We start from the raw sequence: 19,165 nt of genomic DNA on the forward strand, positions 1-19,165 counted from the left end.
ATGTCACACGCATACCCTCTAGAGTCTATACAGTACATATCGCTACAAATAAATTGGTTGCACTGGCAGGCACATGTCCTAAAATATATTTATAAATTCATAATAAGGTGTTTTTGAAATCTAATTTGATTTTGATCTGATTTAACTTTGTTGTTGCGGTCTGTTCCTGGTTGACTTTCAGGGTATGGTGGAGAAATGGCTGCTGCAGGTGGAGGGCATGATGCTTAGGAGTGTCCAACACGTAATCCATCAAGGACTGATTCAGTATGCTGAGGTACTTTCATCTCACCTTTATATGAGATAAAGTCAAGTCTGTCTCTTGTTCTACTTTGTTTGAGTTTCTGCAAGTATACAATGTATTAGAACATTTAAGAGGCATCACCTCTGGTGTGTGATGCCGGCATCCTCTGTAGGTGCCCAGGAAGAAGTGGGTGTTGCAGTGGCCAGGCCAGGTGGTCATCTGTGCTTCCTCCATCTTTTGGACCAGTGAAGTGTCCCAGGCCATCCAGAGCAACTCCCTACCAGTCAGTCTCTTCCCTGTCCTACTTCACACTAATTTACACAACAATACAGCCACTCTGCACCTCAATAACTGTTTGCGCATGACCTTACTGAACCTGTTATGTGTGGTGTTTGTCCATGTCCACTGAAAGGCTTATGTGGACCAGTGTAATGCCCAGATTGCTGACATTGTGGAGCTGGTGCGCGGGAAGCTTCCAGGAGGGGCGAGGATGACCCTCGGTGCGCTCACTGTGATCGACGTGCACGGTAATGTCTCTCAATGACAAGCACTTTGTATGCTCAGCCCGAGTGTGCAACGGTATACTAACAAAGGTTATGCCAGGTGCAAGGAGAAGACCAGGTACTAAAATCCACAAATGATAATGTGACATTCCAACCGGGGCTTTGTCCATGCCAGTAACTGAAAGGATAATTGATCAAAAACAAAACAATAATGTGCTTTGTTCGATTCTGGTCAGCAGGGGTCATCAATGTGTCCCTATACACGGACAAATGTGTCTGTGGCAAATTCTACATTTTTGTTTTGACATAATATCACATTGTTCTTATTTTGATCATAAAGACCCAATTACTGAATGCCAGTGTCCAGGTTTTCTTCAGAATATGTATGACACTGATTTACACTATGTATGACACTGATTTACTATGACACTATGGCACATTATGAGTCCACTAGTACAGTGGTTTCTCAAACTGTTTTATGTTCAAGGACCACCCTAACTCTGAGAGTGTACACATGGAATGGATTTGGTTCCATTTGTACACTCTCAGAGTTATAGACCTGGTAATGTTGTACTGTATGCTCATTTGCATGTCCGTGGCAACAATTTAATTTTGACCAAAATGTCCACCACAAGCCAGCAAGGCGATGACTCCTGCTGTTCGGAGACCGTTGTTGCATGTCTTTCTGCCCTCAGTTTACATTTTCTCTATTATCCTGTGAAGAAATAATATGAGTTTTTTCCACCTTTAATCTCGATCAAATACATTTTGTAACTTCTAATTTGAATCTGATCCATCTTCATTGTTTTTCTCCCACGAAGCTCGAGACGTGGTGGCCAAACTGGCGGAGGACCGCGTCTCCTCGCTCAACGACTTCACCTGGATCTCTCAGCTCCGATACTTCTGGGAGGACGGAGACGTGATGCTGCGCATGATCACCACCTGTCTGAAATACGGCTACGAGTATCTGGGCAACTCATCACGTCTGGTCATCACACCACTCACCGACCGCTGCTACAGGTTACTCATAGTGATTTAGTCAATTCCTAGTACTACTTCCACCACCCCCAATCATAATGTAAAAAAACGAAACAAAAAAGGTGTATTATAACAGTATCATAGTATCACTTAGTCAGTACAGTTAACACTGCAGATGTGTATTCCAGGACATTGATGGGAGCCCTGAAGCTAAACCTGGGAGGAGCTCCCGAGGGACCTGCAGGAACTGGCAAGACGGAGACCACAAAGGATCTGGCCAAAGCCCTGGCCAAACAGGTACCGAAACACAGCGTCAACCTCATAATTAACATCAATGTATTTATTAAGCAGTCCCACTAGGGTTTGGCTAGGTTTGTTTTGTGATTATTCTGGCTTAAAAGCATTTGCAGTGTCTTTTTTTGGGGGCCAAAATTACAATGCAGTATGCAACAATTTTGTCTTTTATGGCAAAATAGCAAACGTTCAATTATTGCATGGATTGCTTTAATTCATTCTTCACAAAACCTGTAGGAACTGATTAAGTTATATATTCATAATGTCAAAATACACAATTTGGCTTTAGGACACACAAATACGTTGAAAAAAGTATACATTTCTGTCAAAAACATCAACATGTATTGCTGTTTCCTTTGATAGCTAGTGTATGCATTTGAGTCGTTTTTACATTTGCTAATTTTTTCCCAATGTATTTTTATTAGTGTGTAGTGTTCAACTGCTCTGATGGTCTCAACTACAAAGCCATGAGTAAATTCTTCAAAGGACTGGCTCAGTCTGGTGCTTGGGCCTGCTTTGACGAGTTCAATCGAATCGAGGTGAGTCCCTCTGTTCACACAGCAAACAGATTTGCTGTTTAGTTGAGACGATAGGCAGCAGAATACTATCTTTTAACCTATGTCCTTTCAGTAATGGGACCAAAGCTTGAATCACAACGTTAGCCCACAACTTTTTTATTTTCATACAGTAGGCCAGGGGTTCTAAAACCTTTTTAGGCCGTGACGCCCAAAATAAACATATTTGAACTGGGGACCACCAACCTGACAAGCAGGTATTACATTTAATGTGACTCGGTTCCACAGATAAATATTGTGGAAATAGCAGATCTACATGCTCACAATGCCTTGCAGTGCGAGGCGTTGTGAGCATCTAGATCGTCTATTTTCACAATGTTCGCCTCTTGCTTACTTAATATTTGACAGTTTGGCCAGTTTAGCATTAAAACGGTCTTGAAAGTCCTTAAATTGTAACTTTATAAATGTGCAGATACCCTGTATACACTTATTCTGTGTGTTGGTTTGTTTACCATTGAGTGAAAATCCCCACCCCAAGTTTGAGAATCACTGCAGTAGACCTTTATTAATGAATCCCACAAGGGAATTCAGTTTCACCTTTATCCAGCTGATGACTGCTCAGGTGATCATGATGAGTGCTCAAGAGGAGCCATTAGTGGGTTAAGTGTCTTAAGGGCCATTTATAGTTACGTATGGTTGATTTTGTGAACGTTTTTGGGTGAGACAGTACGTACGGTAGTTATGTCGACATACATAGTTCCTCTATGCGTTATGTACGTGCCGACGCGCTCTCCGCTCCAATTCTGCTCCCGCTGGGGCTGCGCACCACATGGAGGGGATCTTCTGCACAGCACACACCGAAGCATTTTTAGCCAAAATATGTAGAACCACAGAATTTCTTGACCCGACGACCGACGTGATGTTTTTTAACAGTCTGGACTGGTTCTGCAGCTGCTGTCTGTCGGCCACATTATCGCGGTAAATGCAACTCCGCGAGGGTACAGATTTAACCACCCGGACTGATAATAACAAAACACAGTGCACTGCACCCATCTCGCTTTTGGAGGAGAGGCGACCCGACGACGTGATGTTATAAGTGGTAACAGTCTGGACTGCAGCTTCTGCTGTCTGTCGGCAAAGTTGTTTCGCGGATTCGCGGTAAATGTAAAACTCCGCGAGGGTACAGATTTAACCACATATGGATCAGGACCCGGAGTGATTATAACAAAACACACCCGTAACTGATGCTGCATGGATGTGTGTGTGTGTGTGCGCGTGTTGTGTGTCTGCCTCTCTGTGTGTGTGTGTGTGTGTTTGTGTGTGTGTGTGTGTGTGTGTGTGTGTGTGTGTGTGTGTGTGTGTGTGTGTGTGTGTGTGTGTGTGTGTGTGTGTGTGTGTGTGCGCGTGTGCGTGTGCGTGTGCGTGTCTGTGTGTGTGTCCTAGGTGGAGGTGTTGTCCGTGGTGGCCCAGCAGGTGCTGAGCATCCAGCAGGCCATCGGCAGGAACCTGAAGACCTTCCTGTTCGAGGGGATGGAGCTGTCACTCAACCCCACCTGCTCTGTCTTCATCACCATGAACCCGGGCTACGCTGGCCGGGCCGAGCTTCCTGACAACCTCAAGGTGCTGTAACCCAGTGTTAAAACCCTTCATGACCCGAGGAACCCATTCTACAGAATGTCCTCTAAATCCTAACAGTTTTCTGTAAAGTGGTTCTCAAACTTTTTTAAATCAAGGACCCCCCAGAATTATATGTATTTGGCCGCCGACCCCCCATCTCTAGATATTCCAGGAACCCCCCAGAAGCAACGATTTTAGTTACAAATGTTTGCTTTAAAATATATATATATTCAAAGTTTTGCACAAATTTACATGATTTTTCTATTTTTGAATAGCTAAAGTTTAAAATAATGGTTGAAGTCGTTGATAAGATGTAAAGTGATACAGATGTTTTCTTAAACAATCTGACTGAATATAGAGCAGAATGTATCTGATTTTATTCTTATTTTCTGACCATACAATAGGGTTGATAATAGAGCAAAACACAATGCTGTCTTGCAGGCTCTTTTCCGAACGGTGGCTATGATGGTGCCAGACTATGGCCTTATTGGAGAGATCTCACTATACTCTATGGGCTTCATTGAATCTCGCAGGTACTGTACATACAAAATGCATGTGACATTATGATGCAGTAATCACAAATCATGGACACTGTCTCCTAACCACTCAAACCCTACTGTATATAATTTGTTGACTGGCATCCCCCAGGGCTCTTTCCTTAGCTCCCTCCTTTTCCCCTCTACACCATATAACAAAACAATATAAAAATAGCTGATCTTCAAGCTGTGATATTTTAGATGTGCTATTTTCACAGATGTGCTAATTTCGCTTCAAGTGCTTAAGCTACAGCCTTATTCGGCTATTGGTTTGTCCCAGCCTCTGCCAGTTCAAACATAAGTAAGTAAGTACTTGAGGCTACTGGAGGATAATAGCAGTGCTATGCAAGCATCTATTTAGGCGAGAATTAAAAACCTATTCCAGTATGTTCAAACTTCTATTACTCAATTTCAGTTGCACATTGAGTTCATTCTTTTTGCTGCCTGGGGAAAAACCTCAAAGTGTTACCTTCAAATGATCATTTATTCCGAATTGTTTAAGAACAACAATCAATTTACTTTGGGTGTGCTGTTTATAGGCGTTTTATTTGCAAATTATACGGGATTGTTAACAAGTATAAGGGACAGTTTTCAGCAGCAGCAAATAACTTGGTGCTGCACATGATTTAGCATTTTGTCATGGCCATTGATAAATGACCACTGCTCATTCTTTCTGCCAAATGAAAAAGCTTACAGCACCTGGTATTCCCAGGCGGTCTCCCATCCAAGTACTAACCAGGCCCGACCCTGCTTAGTTTCCGAGATCGGACGAGATCGGGCGTGTTCAGGGTGGTATGGCCGTATAGTAAGCAACAGTAGCTGGGTCTGGTAGGTCTTATATAGATGACAGTGTCAGTGGCCCCACGAACCATTAATTAATGGGCCATTAATTTTTCCCATAAAGATCTAAAAAAAACATTTACATCAATTATTTTAAGGCATGAATCAAGCCATCCAGGCTACTGGTGAAGCATGACCATAACACATTTGATTCTGTGAAAAACCCAATTTGAAAACCACAAAACAACAGTATTTATTACATATAGTATATCATATCATATCATATCATATCATATCATATCATGAAATATTAAATGTTTTTATCTATATATTTTTTTCTTCTTCACAGAATCAAACGTTTTATGGTCATGGGCTTGATAAGAATTCATCCTGTTTCCACATTGTGTTTTCCAGCTCATATATGATAATAGCAGTGTTATAAAGCATGTAATTATAAAATATTTAGGCGAGAATTAAAAACCTTTTGTTCCAGTAAGTTCAAACTTGTATTACTCAATATCAGTTGCACATTGATTACTTTTGCTGGGGGAAAAAACCTCAAAGTGTTACCTTCAAAATGAGACCATGCCCATGCATTTATTCCCAATTTTTCAAGAACAACAATCAATTTACTTTGTGTATCCTGTTTATAGGCACTTTTTGCAAATTATACAGGATTGGTAAAAGGTATCCTATAAGGGATTTTTTTCAGCAGCAGCTAATAACTTAGTGCTGCACATGATACAATTTAGCATTTTGTCATGTCCTTTGATAAATGACCATTGCTCATTCAGTCTGCCAAATGAAAAAGCTTACAGCACCTGGTATTCCCAGGCGGTCTCCCATCCAAGTACTAACCAGGCCCGACCCTGCTTAGCTTCCGAGATCGGACGAGATCGGGCGTGTTCAGGGTGGTATGGCCGTAAGCAACAATGGCAGGGTCTGGTAGGTCTTATATAGATGACAGTGTCAGTGGCCCCACACGACGAAAGGAAGGAAGAATGCCTTGCTGTGGAATGTGTTTATTCTACTTAGGCTCAACTATAAACCGGTTAACAATTTTGGTAAGAATTCATCCTGTTGCCACATTGTGTTTTCCAGCTCATATATGTTAATAACAGTGTTATGCAGGCATCTATTTATAGAAAATATTTTGGCGAGTATTAAAAACCTTCTATTCCAGTAAATTCAAACTTGTATTACTCAATATCAGTTGCACATAGAGTTGATTACTTTTGCTGGGGAAAAACCTCAAAGTGTTACCTTCAAATGATCATTTATTCCCAATTGTTCAAGAACAACAATCAATTTACTTTGGGTGTGCTGTTTAAAGGCGTTTTATTTGCAAATTATACAGGATTGTTAACAAGTATAAGGGACAGTTTTCAGCAGCAGCAAATAACTTAGTGCTGCACATGATAAAATGTAGCATTTTGTCATGTCCTTTGATAAATGACCATTGCTCATTCAGTCTGCCAAATGAAAAAGCTTACAGCACCTGGTATTCCCAGGCGGTCTCCCATCCAAGTACTAACCAGGCCCGACCCTGCTTAGCTTCCGAGATCGGACGAGATCGGGCGTGTTCAGGGTGGTATGGCCGTAAGCAACAGCAGTAGGGTCTGGTAGGTATTATAACAGTGTCAGTGGCCCCATGCACAAAAAGAAGGAAGAATTCCCTGATGTGGAATGTGTTTATTCTACTACCTGTTAACAATCCGTGGTCCCGACGGCGGGACCTCTGCCGTTTTTTAATTTTTCCGACAGACAAATAAAAGTGTACACAAGTGTGTGTGTGTCACCTACCTAGGCAAGTTATATACCATTGAAAATGATGCGGACAATTCCAAGATAGCATCAAAACTGGCTCTACAATCAAATCAACAGCGTCTATTTTGTGGTTCCACTCAAAAAAGGGTCATTAATTTTTCCCATAAAGATCTAAAAAAAAAACATTTATATCAATTATTGCGACCGTCAGGTCGCAGTTACTACCAAAACCTCCACCGGCTGTCTGTCAGTCAGTCTGTCTGTCATGTCACACTTTTCCCCAACTCATATCTCCGCCACCGTTACCCCAATCCATGCCAAACTTTGCACACACACTCCTTGCCTGCCAATCCACAACCTCCACCCCACCAGGGACCCCCGGAGCTCCAGGGACCCCCAGGGACCCCCTTCCACCGCCGCCAAAAAGTGCAAAAATGACCAAATGACCACCCAAACGGGGCTGTTCACGGGGAATTCCTGGGGACCACCGACTCCTGGTGCTCCAGAATGGATGCCCCTAGTGGAGGACCCCCGCCACTGCAGCACACATAAAATGCCGTAACTCGGGCTAGGAGCGACCGGGAGAGCCGGGACCGGTACCCACGCGTCCGCCTCGGCGGCGCCAAGAGAGACGTCAACATGAATCTGTCCCATATAGCGCCACCATCAGGCCCATTTTTTCAAACACATTTTGTCTTTTGTCTTACTGGTTTCAAGGCTACTGGTAAAGCATGACCATAACACATTTGATTCTGTGAAAAACTCATTTTGAAAACCACAAAACAACAGTATTTATTACATATAGTATATCATATCATGAAATATTAAATGTTTTTAATATTCTATATATTCTTTTCTTCTTCACAGAATCAAAAGTTTTTTGGTCATGGGCTTGATAGGAATTCATCTTGTTTCCACATTGTGTTTTCCAGCTCATATATGATAATAGCAGTGTTATAAAGGCATGTAATTATAAACATATTTGGGCGAGAATTAAAAACCTTCTGTTCCAGTAAGTTCAAACTTGTATTACTCAATATCAGTTGCACATTGATTACTTTTGCTGGGGGAAAAAAACTCAAAGTGTTACTATTAGATAAATTATTAAAGATAAATATGGATCTATAAATCCATAGATAAAATAAGACAAAGAGCCAAAGGACTGATCTTAGATTGCTGTATTGAGGAGAGACAGACAAGGTAGACAGACAGTTCTAAATCTCTCCCCACCCTAACGGTAGGTCGAGCATTCTCTCTCTCCTCCCAGATGGAGGAGAACAGTATATAAAGAGTACAGTTATGACAGTAAGAAGTCGTGGAACTTATTGATTCGTTCCCATATCATAACAAGGAAGTAACAGGAAGAAAGTGACACGTAGTGTTGGTAATTTTCCACCACTCGTGACTTATATCATAGTATCACAGTATATCAAAACATGATTACAGTCGGGGCAACCAAAGTTACTATGACCCGTAATCTATTAGCCTGAGCTTTACAGTATCCACAAAATGTGGTCTCTATACTGTGAGTTCAGTTCATAATATATAATCCTTATATGGTCATATGAGCTTCATACACCAATAACATAATTATGTAACATAATTTATCCTAACAGTTACCTTCAAAATGAGACCATGCCCATGCATTTATTCTCAATTGTTCAAGAACAACAATCAATTTACTTTGGGTATGCTGTTTATAGGCGCTTTTTGCAAATTATACAGGATTGTTAAAAGGTAGCCTATAAGGGATTTTTTTCAGCAGCAGCTAATAACTTAGTGCTGACATTTTGCATTTTGTCATGGCCATTGATAAATGACCATTGCTCATTCAGTCTGCCAAATGAAAAAGCTTACAGCACCTGGTATTCCCAGGCGGTCTCCCATCCAAGTACTAACCAGGCCCGACCCTGCTTAGCTTCCGAGATCGGACGAGATCGGGCGTGTTCAGGGTGGTATGGCCCCCCCGCCCGCCCGCCTGCCCGCCCGCCTGCCCGCCTGCACACACACACACACACTCCCCCCCCCCCCCCCGTGTGTGTGTGTGTGTGGGTTTGTGTGTGATTGTGCATGGCCTGAACAACAGCGCCCCTCCCTTAACATGTGTGGTCACAAAAGGTACTGTAGGCTAAATAGATATAGATACACCATAAAAATGCTATTATACAGCATACGATTTGTGAAAGTGACAAACGGGCTTCACAGTTATGTCAGGTGTGTTCATATGCTGATGGTGATGCGATTTCAGATCAATTGCTCCAGCCACCGAGGAGAAACGCTGTTTCATGCAGACAGACACTCACTCAGACAGACATTCGCAAAATTATAGTATAGATGACAGTGTCAGTGTCAGTGTCAGAAACGAGGAAGAAGAAAAGTAAAAAAAAAAACATATATAACAAACAATATAAATAGTGTTGAGAAAGGGCAAAGCCACAAAAAAGTCACGACACAGCACAAATTGTAATACTTAAAGTACCCTACTATGATAATGGATTACAAATTTTTGCGCTTTTCTAAGCAAGTTGCGAACTCAAAGCTCTTGTGGTCAATGGTCCATTCATTCATACATTGGGTACTAGCGCCCTATCAATGCAGTGCCAAAAAGTTATACACATATACTATATCACAGGCACTTAGCCCCCAATCTAACTCTTGATGCTGAATGTCAAGCAGGGAGGCATTGGGAACAATTGTTATAGTCTTTAATATAACTTGGCTAGGGATTGAAGCCTGACTTCCCAATCTCATGGACACTCCAACCACAAGGTCACTGAGCTGTTATAACTCTAATGTCCTATTCCTCTCTGTTTGTCGGTAGCCTCGCCCAGAAGATCGTGGCCACCTACCGCCTGTGTTCTGAGCAGTTGTCTTCCCAGCACCACTATGACTATGGGATGCGCGCTGTGAAGTCCGTGCTGACCACGGCAGGCAACCTGAAGCTGAAGTACCCCGAGGAGAACGAGAGCGCGTTGCTGCTCAGGGCGCTCATGGACGTCAACATGGCCAAGTTTTTGGCACAGGACGTTCCGCTTTTTCAGGTAACACCGCCCTACGGTGGTGGAAAATGTACTCATATGTTTTACTTGAGTAAAAGTATTAATACTGCAATGTAGAAATACTCTGTTACAAGTAAAAGTCTTAATAATGAAAGAATTAAAAATGTACTTGAGTATTAAGTACAAAGGTATTGGTATCAAAATGTATATAGGCCCTATATACATTTTGATACCAATAATTTTGAAGTGGTTAATGTACCGGTATGTTTTGTAATAAAAATCTAAATCTACAAAGTATCTATAGTAACTAAAGTTTTCAAATAATTGTATGTACATATCAGTGGCTTTATGTTCAATCATTGTGTTTATTTTGTCTTTGCTGTTATCCACAGGGTATCATCTCTGACCTGTTTCCCGGAGTGGTCCTTCCTAAACCAGACTATGAGGTCCTCCTCAATGCAATTCATAAGAACATTGCCAAGCTCAAGCTCCAGCCGGTCCCGTGGTTCATTTCCAAGATCATCCAGGTACTAAGACACACGATCACTGTGTACTGTACTGATCACTGTGTACTGTACTGCTTATGGGATGAATTACCTTACTTAGTTTAGTTATGGTCTTGGGTGCCCCCCAGTGGGCAACGCCACTCTCTTTTGCAACCAGTTACTATATACTTCAGCTGCTGAACACTCTCTGCGTGGATATGGCAGCCTCATAAATACTGTAAGAGTCACATTCCTGTCTTTGTGTGCAGGTGTACGAGATGATGCTGGTGCGACATGGCTTCATGATAGTTGGAGAACCTCTTGGGGGAAAGACCTCTGCTTATAAAGTACTCGCCGGCGCCCTTCGAGACCTCTGTGAAGGTATGCCAACAAGAACTGTTGGCAAGTGACACCTTCGTGCAACAGATTATAAATGAACCACTTAAAGGGATATTACACTTTCAAAAAACTTTTTGTCATTGTATGGTCTAATCAGGCTTGTATGAACACCCTGAACAGTTTTTAATTTGCTTCATTCAGTATTTAGATATTTGATGTAAATGTTACCAGCTCCAACACGCCCAGGCCCTCTCCACATACACACCCATTGTAACTTCAAACTTCATTTTAACCATGATAGATTCATTAAAAACACCCATTATTTTTTCTGGTGACTCATAATACCCTCCTAATACGTGAGCAGACCGTGTTTTTTCAATAACCTTTTTCTTTTATTTTTAATAATTCTTTGGGAAAATGGAAAACATTAAATACAATAATATTTTATTGAAAATAAATGAAAAAGGTTATTGAAAAAACACGGTCTGCTCACGTATTAGGAGGGTATTATGAGTCACCAGAAAAAATTATGGGTGTTTTTAATGAATCTATCATGGTTAAAATGAAGTTTGAAGTTACAATGGGTGTGTATGTGGAGAGGGCCTGGGCGTGTTGGAGCTGGTAACATTTACATCAAATATCTAAATACTGAATGAAGCAAATTAAAAACTGTTCAGGGTGTTCATACAAGCCTGATTAGACCATACAATGACAAAAAGTTTTTTGAAAGTGGAATATCCCTTTAAGCCAGTTTTCATTGCTGTCGAGTAGAAACCTTTTATCTCCATATTTCAACTTTTTTTTATGTTTTCCCGTATAATTAACCGTAGATCATGCGTCAAGAGTGTCACACAAAGGTATTGAAAATAACTCACAATATGTTGCAAAGCGGCTATTTAATAATAAACGGCTAAATGATAATAAACAAGGAACGGTTTTGGACATACAAGGTTTCCACCCGAAAGCAACGATCTCACAGTGGAGTTCAGCATTGGATCAGCTATTTCATGCCCAAATTAGAGACACCAGGTTGAAAGTTGTCAAGCTTCAGACTCATTCCACTCATTCCTTCCTTCCAGGGGTGTTGCACCAAATACTGGGCCCTGGGTACTTTACTATTGAAAAATAGCAGATATACAAGCTCACAGCGTGTCACCGAGTGCCGCGCTGCAAGCTTGTAGATCTGCAATTTGATTTTTTTAATCGTGAACATTTGTGCATTTTTTTTGAAAAACCTATGTTTCTATGTCAGTGGTGCTCAAACTTTTTCATGTGAAGGACCCCCAAAATTATATGTATTTGGCCATGGACCCCCATCTCAAAATATTTAGTTTCAGGGAGACAGGGACCCCCCAAAATTTGAGTTACAAATGTTTGCTTAAAAAATACATATATTCAAAGATTTGCACACATTTTCACGAGCTTGTATATCTGCTATTTTTCAATAGCTAAAATATAAAATAATTCCAGGACCCTCCACCTTGGGCCCTAGTAACTCAGTCCCACTTTTCCCCCCCTTGTGACGCCCCTGCTTCCTTCCATCTCAGCTAGCCTGATGGAGGAGTTTGCGGTGGACTACTGCATCATCAACCCCAAGGCCATCACTATGGGTCAGCTGTACGGCTGCTCCGACCCGGTCAGTCACGAGTGGTCTGACGGCGTGCTGGCCACCTCCTTCAGGGAGCAGGCCACCTCCACCTCAGACAACCGCCAGTGGATCCTCTTCGACGGGCCCATCGACGCCGTCTGGATCGAGAACATGAACACTGTGCTGGACGACAACAAGAAGGTTGAACGAAACACCATGTTTACCATTTATCAGTGCTGGAAAAAGTACTCCCATGTTATACTGAAGTAATAGTATCAATACTGCTATGTTGAAATACTTGGTATCAAAATGTACTCAATGTACCAAAAGTAGAAAGTACTCAATTGAAGTATGTGTGATTGTATGTGTGATTGAAGTATGTTTTGTAATAATCAATAATCAAAATCTACAAAGTAACTAGTGACTAGTGACTAGTTTTCAAATAATTGGGTAAAAGTATAATATTTGCCTCTGAGATTGAATATTTGAAATACTCCAGTAAAGTAAAAAATACCTCAAAACTCTGCCATTTATGTCAGGAGGAATAACTTTGTCCTAATGTACTGTAATGTATTTGCTAATGTGTTTGTGTGCCATGTTTTAGTAACACTTTAACAATCTTTCTTGGCGTTCCTTGCTAGCTGTGCCTGATGAGTGGTGAGATCATTCAGATGAGCTCCAAGATGAGCTTGATCTTTGAGCCGGCTGACCTGGAGCAAGCCTCGCCAGCTACTGTCAGCAGGTACAGGAGTAGAAAGCACTGCCTTGTAATTTATTTATTACAATAGACCCTTTGCTAAGACCGGTTCCAAAATGCGTTTAAAAAAAATATTATTCAGCCAACATTCTGTCGTCCCGTTGGTCCGACTGGCCCCAGGGATGTTGGGATTTATGAGCGGACCCCGCCATGGATAATCAAACAATAATTAAGAATATGTGTACTATAATAACGCTATGGTGAAACGTTGCTGCTACAGGTATCCAGAGCAGGTATCCAGAGCAGTTGAAGGGGGTATTTGTCATTACTTTCCCCGACTCTAAACTGCACTGAGAAATGCAAGTTGTGGCTGTGTTATAAGACGCACGCACGCACGCACGCACGCACGCACGCACGCACGCACGCACACATACAGCTTAATGTTGGGGAAATTACACACATCACCTGCACAGGTGATGACAATAATACTAATGATTATAAAGACATGAATCGTAATAAAGACACTCGTATAAAGCAAATGTTAACCGTATTGACATCATGGTTACGTTGGCATGTTGCATAGTGAATCACTCTTTATTAGAGTTATGTATTTGTGATGGAGACAGTCAAGTGATTTCCAAAAGAAAGTGTTGGTGTCTGTTTTGAGATTAGCTCTACGCACCAGAATCACAAAGCAAAAAAATATCTACTTCTTTTATGTTTACAGGTACCTTTAGTGCAGATTTAGCATCTGTGACTGTATGTTTGAGTGTTGCGTTGGTCTGTTTGTTGAGGTATTAATATCTATGTGATGAAGGTGTGGTATGATCTACATGGAGCCTCACCAACTGGGCTGGACTCCTCTGAGAGACTCCTACATGGACACACTGCCTGAAAACCTGAATGCTGAACACAGAGAGCTGGTGAGCACGCACACACGCATGCACGCACACGCCTTGTCAACAGTACCGTTGGGATCACTTTCAGAGCGATTTGATGAACAATAAAAACACTGACAGCCAAAATCCCATTCAACATCATGTATGATAACAGATAACAGAACAGTTATTCATCACTGTGGATGCTCACATCATTGTGGTTAAAGTTATCTTTAATAATTATTATTCTTGCCCTTTTACTGCCAACAATGATATATGATTGAAGTAATAAATGATCATGTGTCTTCTGTGTTACAGATTGTGGACATGTTTAATTGGCTGGTTCAGCCCTGCCTGGACTTTGTTGCCAGCGAGTGTCGCTTCCTGGTGCAGACCTCCGCCATCCACCTGGCCTACAGTTTGATGAGGCTTTATTCCTGTCTGCTTGGTCAGTAAGACTGTACTATACATAAGTTAAAACCACTTAATCCACTTAAGACATTGTGCCGGGATTTCCCCCCTACAACATAATCATCAGGTCATCCCTTTCTCAAAAAAGTGTACAGAAAGTGTTAAAATTATGTTTTTATGTGGCCACACCCACCTGTTCATTAAGGTAAGTATGCCTGGTTGTCAGGTGGGTGGTGACCCAGCTGAAGTTAACCACACCCACAGTGTTGTTGTTTGGTAAAAAGGGGAAGGGATGATTTTACAATGTCATTAAATTAGTGTATTTCAATTGGGCCTTTTGACTCTGAGGCTTTCAGCTTTAGGAAGTAACCAAAATACACAGGGTATGACATATTTGCATATTATAACCACACCTGGGGGTCTATTAGAGTAATGTTAACTCCACAGACACATACAAAACAGAAAAGGCTCAAAACTATGGCACCACCTCTTTTAAAATCTACAAGCTCACAACACGTCACAATGCTATAGCGTTGTGACCTTATAGATTCATTATTTTGGCCAGGGACACCAGGGTAAAAGTTTAATTATCAGACATGGTTTGTCAGTGTGTCACCATGGCGATGTTCCTGTCCGTGTCTAGATGAAATCGCTGTGTCAGGAGACAGCGGTGGAGAGGCCATGTCCAGTCAACAAATCACCATGTGGCTGCAGGGCTTGTTCCTATTCGCTGTCGTGTGGACTCTAGGAGGGACCATCAGTGGAGACAGCCGTAAGAAGTTTGACACCTTCTACCGTACGCTGGTCATGGGCATGGACGACCAGCACCCTCGGCCGAAAAGTGTCAGACTGAGCAAGAGCAACGTCTTCCCCGACAGAGGTCTTCTTGTCTAATTCTAATCCTTTGTCTTCATAATAATTTCTTGCATGTAGCATTGGATGAAGCTTCTAGCCTGGAAAAACTAAGCCATGGGTCTTCAACAGTGGGTCCGGGACCTCTAGGGGGTCCCCAGAGTTACTACAGGGGGTCCTCCAAATCTTTGAGTGATAGAAACTTTTTTCTCTCCTTTTTTATATTAACCACTTGAACCCTAGCGTCCATATTCTGAGAACTTTAGCCAAAAATAGCAGATCTACGAGCTTGTAGTGCTTGTAGATCGGCTATTTTTGGCAACGAGCTTTGGTGTTGAGGGGAAAAAGAGCAGACTAAGTACAGAGTGAAAGGTCAAGTTTATTAAGTATTTACAGTTCAAGTGGTTAAATATCTGAAAACACAAATTGACATGAATCCAAAATACACTGATGATTGTGCTGTCAAACAATGAACTATATGGAATCTATGAACAGGTTGTGGGGGTTCCTGCTTCATCTCAATTAAGGGGTCCTTGGCCTGAAAACGTTGAAGACCCCTGAACTAAGCCAATATGGAAGCATCTCAAACTGGCATTCTATCTCCACTTGTTGCAAAAATTGAACACACTTTTACTTATCAGCAACTGTATCCATAATCTTCTGTAGGCACTGTCTATGAGTACTACTTTTACAAGCAAGGACGTGGACAGTGGAACACATGGACGGAATCAATCTCAAAGGAGGAGAGCATCATTCCGCCTGGAGCCAATGTAAGCTCGCTTCTGTTCCAGAAGTCATGGCTTCTATAGAGCAGTGGTGGTTCTCAACTCTTTTAATTCAAGGATAGTTTGGACAGTTTGATATACATTAGACCACTGGTTCCCAAGCACTGGGTCGGGACCCATTTGTGGGTCGTGGACACATTTGTATGTGTCCCTTATAATCTTTTGTTTCCTACAAAAAAAACTTTCCTATTTCGTTTTTAAAAAACTTTCCCAAATAATCTAAGATTTTCATGAATAAAATCAAATGTAAGTAATTTCATTAAAACATAAAATAAATCTAAGAAATTCCATAAATTTGAAAACAAATGTCCAAGAAGTAGTGAAAATAGTCGATCTACAAGCTCACAACGCGGTGCAAAGCGACGCGTTGTGAGTTTGTAAATCTGCTGTTTTCACTAGTTTGGGTCCCGGGCAAACGTCTAACTTCTCTTTTGGGTCTCGAGCTAAAACGTTTGGGAACCACTACATTAGACCATGGGCCCCATTTGATAAGATTATTTTATCCCTAGACCACCAGTCTACTGTATGTTGTTAAATTTTTCTGTCTTAATGTAACTCTTTGAGTGTACAAATGGAACCAAATGGACCCGTACGTACGTACGGTCAATGTCACTTGAGAAAAACTACGAAAAAACATTGTCATCGTGCAACATGTCACAATGAAACGTCAATTAATTAAGCTTGTCGCCATGATAATAATAATCCTTGTGTGTCCTCACCAGGTGTCAGATCTCATCATCCCCACCACAGAGACGGCGCGTCAGCTTTTCTTCCTACACACGTACCTGACACACGAGGTTCCCATGCTATTTGTGGGGCCAACCGGCACCGGGAAGTCAGTCATTAACAACAGCTTCTTGATGAAACTCCCCAAGGAGCGTTACAGCCCCATCTGCATCAACTTCTCCGCCCGCACCTCTGCTAACCACACCCAGGACATCATCATGGCCAAGCTGGACCGCAGGAGAAAGGGCATGTTTGGGCCTCCCATGGGAAAGAAATGCATCGTCTATGTCGGTAGGGATGATCATTTGCTTTGGATAAGGTGTACTGTACTACAGTACTGATACCTCATCCACCTAGCCCTTCTTGTCGTGCATGTGCAGTTGTCGCCGTAGACAGTCACACAGCACTGCTGTACAGACAGTTACTAAATGAATTGAATCATTTTGTTTATAAATGCCTCCTCATTGACCTCATATCACTTTATTAAAGAAAAACACATTATTTGATAACTTTTGCCCCTACGGTCGCCACTCGCCATTATGGTGTTTTACTTGTTCAAATAGGTGTATATTTGCTTGTTCACAGATGCTACTGTATATTAATTACTGTAGATAGATGTGTGGTTGATGTTTACTTACTCTCCGTATTACCTTGTACTTACAGAATGATTTTTTTTTTTTGTCTGTCTAACAGCTCATCAGCACTGCCCGCGACGTGAGCTACGTGATGCAAGCGATGGAATCTCATTAAAATAAATTTCTTTCAATGAGACCGTCCTGACCTACTGCGAGCGACAATGCGTCATGCCGCAACGTCGTCCACCCCTCCTTTTTTCGCTCGCAGTCTCTATTTGAGCGAGGTTTCGCAGCCATGTCCATAGAGGTAAATGGCCATGTCCCGCCCCCAAACACTTTTTATTATTTATTTTTTGATTGGTTCAGGCTACATCGCAAAGCAATGGACAATGCTCCATCTGAGTACGGTTTTTCACGTGACATCGCCGTCAGAACGCTCGCTCGCGGGCAGTGCGGATGAGCTGTTAGTCATGGGATGGTGTTTTAAAGCAAAAGCAGCCAATGTACACAGGTCACAACACGTTTCACCTATAGTTGACTAGGGTTCATGCCACTTACTCTGACCTTGTGCTTTGTAATTCAAGTCTGGATAATAATGTCTGCGAAATGCAATTGTAACATTGTGGTTGTAAGTTAACACGCTTATATTATATTGTCAGACCATTCTAAATGTTTTCAAATCCAGTCCTGGGTACCAAAACTACTGCTAGTTTATTGATACGCTGTTAGTCTCTGATTAGACTGCTAGAAGCTGTGCTCTGGGTCCTGAGACCCACAGAGGAGAACAACTGGACTAAGCAAAGGTTAAAGGTAGGGTAAGTGATTTCATTTAATTCAAATAATAACAAAATTAGTCTATGTTCTGATAGTACTACGTAGTTACCAGTGCTAGTGTTTGGTCCATATAAGGACTTCCGCCAATCAGGATAGAGTGGGGGCCTTCCTCCAATCAGGATAGAGTGGGGGTGGGAATTGGTGTGCAAGTAACTAGTACTACTATCAGAACATAGACCCATTTTGTTATTATTTGAATTAAATGAAATCACTTACCCTACCTTTAACAGATGATCTCTTAGAATAAAGTCCACACAGTTACTGTAAATAAATAAGCTTGAAGTACCAGCATGCAGACATTATACTTTCTTTTGCGTGAACTGTTGCTTGTCCTGCACCTGGGCATTTGGATGCATGCATGGTGCACTACCCTTTCATTTCATGCATACAGTAACAGGTGATCTCTCTCTCCCATGCAGATGACCTTAACATGCCAGCTAAAGAGATCTACGGGGCTCAGCCCCCCATTGAGCTGCTGAGACAGTGGATTGACCACCGCCACTGGTACGACAGGAAGGATAACTCCAAACTGCACATCGTGGACGTGCTGTTATTGTCTGCTATGGGGCCCCCTGGGGGTGGGAGGAATAATATTACAGGTATTGTTTAACCCAGTGGTTCCCAAACCTCATAGCCTGTGAACCAAAAGAGAAATTTGCCCTTTGTCTGGGACCTAAATTAGTGAAAATAGCTGATCTACAAGCTCACAACGCGTCGCTTCGTGCTGCGTTGTGAGCTTGTAGATTGGCTAGTTTCACTTATCAA

At 41.9% G+C, this 19,165-nt stretch overlaps 1 protein-coding gene across 1 annotated transcript in view; it reads left to right on the forward strand.

Annotated features, from left to right (window-relative positions):
* The window catches only part of dnah3 (dynein axonemal heavy chain 3), a gene marked incomplete at both ends in the record, with an annotated part of 59,483 nt that overhangs the window by 22,265 nt on the left and 18,053 nt on the right, over positions 1-19,165 (forward strand). The window contains 19 exons of the mRNA XM_080728202.1: positions 182-274; positions 414-524; positions 654-768; positions 1,566-1,764; positions 1,911-2,019; positions 2,442-2,555; positions 3,975-4,151; positions 4,590-4,681; positions 10,053-10,272; positions 10,623-10,757; positions 10,985-11,096; positions 12,602-12,843; positions 13,284-13,384; positions 14,157-14,262; positions 14,536-14,665; positions 15,272-15,508; positions 16,147-16,250; positions 16,988-17,282; positions 18,820-18,999. Of these exons, the coding sequence (XP_080584328.1) occupies positions 182-274; positions 414-524; positions 654-768; positions 1,566-1,764; positions 1,911-2,019; positions 2,442-2,555; positions 3,975-4,151; positions 4,590-4,681; positions 10,053-10,272; positions 10,623-10,757; positions 10,985-11,096; positions 12,602-12,843; positions 13,284-13,384; positions 14,157-14,262; positions 14,536-14,665; positions 15,272-15,508; positions 16,147-16,250; positions 16,988-17,282; positions 18,820-18,999 (2,872 nt within the window). The remainder of the gene's footprint in view (positions 1-181; positions 275-413; positions 525-653; positions 769-1,565; positions 1,765-1,910; positions 2,020-2,441; positions 2,556-3,974; positions 4,152-4,589; positions 4,682-10,052; positions 10,273-10,622; positions 10,758-10,984; positions 11,097-12,601; positions 12,844-13,283; positions 13,385-14,156; positions 14,263-14,535; positions 14,666-15,271; positions 15,509-16,146; positions 16,251-16,987; positions 17,283-18,819; positions 19,000-19,165) is intronic.

The sequence above is a fragment of the Nannobrachium achirus genome (genome assembly GCF_963921795.1).
Source record: "Nannobrachium achirus genome assembly, chromosome: 6".
Lineage (NCBI taxonomy): Eukaryota > Metazoa > Chordata > Actinopteri > Myctophiformes > Myctophidae > Nannobrachium > Nannobrachium achirus.